The sequence below is a fragment of the Protobothrops mucrosquamatus genome, unplaced genomic scaffold, assembly GCF_001527695.2.
Source record: "Protobothrops mucrosquamatus isolate PMUCROS unplaced genomic scaffold, P.Mucros_1.0 scaffold4523, whole genome shotgun sequence".
Lineage (NCBI taxonomy): Eukaryota > Metazoa > Chordata > Lepidosauria > Squamata > Viperidae > Protobothrops > Protobothrops mucrosquamatus.
In genome coordinates, this window is record NW_015390428.1 from 31,615 (window position 1) to 34,031 (window position 2,417).

Below are 2,417 nucleotides of genomic sequence, written 5' to 3' on the forward strand. Positions count from 1 at the left end.
TCCATCGAGAGATCCCCCAAAACAGTACCTGTAGCAAGTTTTATCTTTTTCTAAACTATTCCACCCACGACATTTGCTTAGACCAAGTTAGATTTTGTTTAGGAGAAAAAAGGACACTAACTTAATAGGTGTCAATGTACGCTCTTTTCTGGCAGCGAAATTACTAACTGGACTATCTATCAAAACATTATGACACCCTTCTTGGTGTTTATATGCGTTGGAAAATGTTTATAATACCCCAAATTTAAACATTACAAACAGGATGACTTCCTCCAGGCCCTAGTCTGGTGTCCAAATTTGGCACGGATGAGAATTACGAGGAACACAGTCCAGGCCTATTGAGGTGACAGAGGGAGAGTGAGGGATGCACTGCTAATTTGTGATGGGCATCTCCTGTTTTGTGTTCCTCAGTTTTACGACAAGTGGGCTAAAGAAGACGATTGCTTCAGCTTCAAAGACTAATATGAAACAGACCAGCCAAACATTTAATGATGGATTTCAGTTGTGATGCTACTTGTTTTCTTTTAATCTCTGTTTTGCTTATTTCTGTAAGCTGCCATTTTACCAGGAAGAAAAAAAAACAAACCTAGTATTCAAAGAAAACATTTACTGGGGATCTAGTGGTGATTTTCTTCCTGTCCTTATGTAAACGGCAACCTATGATGAAATTTGCATTATCGTTGGCACCGAGGCATAAACAGTGAGGAATTGGGGGGGCCCCTTTGATTCTGTTCTCATCCGGTGATAAAGAAATCCATCTGCTTTTTATTTTGTATTCCCTTAAGAAAGAGGTGAGATGGGGGGGATGAGGTAGAAGAAAGCCAACAGAATAGCTTTTCACCAATGTGGACAAATGCAGAGAGATCAGGTAGATAAGAGAAAGAATGCAAAAGGTTTTCAAAGGCTTCGTGGGCATAAATAATACCGTAACTAATAAGTGTCATGCTGTCAAGAAAAACCATAACATCAAAACTGGCTGTATGTATGCAAGTGTTCAGTGAGCAACATTGCTAACCTATTTGATAGCAGCTGAAATCCACCTTTGACAAGGAACTGAGTGCATCGGCAAATTTCCTCTAATAAGGTCTCCCAGGACTTGGTTTTCATAGCTACAACAAACAGGGAAAGGCCAGGTCCTCAGGCTTATCACTAGTCAAGAACAAAACAATGAAACCCCAGATCAAAGGAAGGAAAGGAAGGGAGGGAGGGGGAGAGAGAGGGAGGGAGATAGGAAGGAAGCAATGAGAGGGAGGGAAGTAGGGAGAGAGGGAGGAAGGAAGGAAGGAAGGAAGGAAGGAAGGAGACGTAGTGAGTTGGGAAAGAACTGGGACTGGAAGAAAGCAGTCAGATAGGGAGGAAGGAAGCAGTGAAAGGGAGGGAGGGAGGGAGGGAGAAAGGAAAGGAAAGGAAAGGAAAGGAAAGAAGGAAGGAAGGAAGGAAGGAGATAGACAATGAGTTAGGAAGGAAGGGAGACAGGAAGGAAGCAGTGAGAGGGAGGGAGGGAGGGAGGGAGGAAGGAAGGAAGGAAGGAAGGAAGACAGTCTTGGAAAGGAAGGGAGATGGAAGGAAGGAAGGAAGGAGAGGGAGGGATGGAGGGAGGAACCAATAGTGTTAGGAAGGAAGAAAGCAGTGAGAAGGAGGAAGGGAGGAAGGAAGGAAAGAAAGAAAGAAGGAAGGAGATAGACAGTGAGTTAGGAAGGAAGGGAGACAGGAAGGAAGCAGTGAGAGGGAGGGAGGGAGGGAGTAAGGAAGATAGTGTCTTGGAAAGGAAGGAAGGAAGGAAGGAAGGAAGGAAGGAAGGAAGGAAGGAAGGAAGGAAGGAAGGAAGGAAGGAAGGATCCGGTACTTGGACTTACTGGTAAAATTGAGACCTTGGGAAAGTTATGCATGGTGTCCCATTCTCTCCTTAAATATTCCAGGGAGCCCACAAACACGATGTGTTTGAGCTCGTGGTAGTGGAAATTGCTTGCTCGGAGTGGCATCACAAAATTTCTTAGTCCTATCAGCGCTGATGTCACATCGCCAAATATACAAACCACCACGTGCCCACTGAGGACTGTCATAGCAGCTTCACTTCGGGTCTGAAAAAAAAAAAAAACACAAAAGAAAACCGGGAAAGGAGTTAAGAGTTTTAAATGCCAGCAAAGAGTCATGATCTGAATCAAGCACAGTGGTGCATACAGGAGCAGAAGAACACCAGGAAATTTTGACGAACAGGAGTAGGCCACCTTGGCTCTTTTATGACTCGTGGACTTCAATACCCAGAATTGCTGAACCAGCCATGCTGACTCAGGAATTCTGGGAGTTGAAGTCCACGAGTCATAAAAGAGCCAAAGTGGCCTACCCCTGGTCCAGAATAGGAGTCTCCAGACCTGGCAACTTTAGAACTCATGAACTTCAGCTCCCAGAAATCCACA

At 44.5% G+C, this 2,417-nt stretch overlaps 1 protein-coding gene across 1 annotated transcript in view; it reads right to left on the minus strand.

The window, feature by feature from the left end:
• Positions 1 to 2,081, minus strand: part of LOC107299089 (calcium-activated potassium channel subunit alpha-1-like) — a gene marked incomplete at both ends in the record, with an annotated part of 27,704 nt that extends 25,623 nt beyond the window's left edge. Inside the window, one exon of the mRNA XM_015828456.1 lies at positions 1,857 to 2,081. Within this exon, the coding sequence (XP_015683942.1) occupies positions 1,857 to 2,081 (225 nt within the window). The remainder of the gene's footprint in view (positions 1 to 1,856) is intronic.
• Between the last annotated feature and the right edge of the window lie 336 nt (positions 2,082 to 2,417).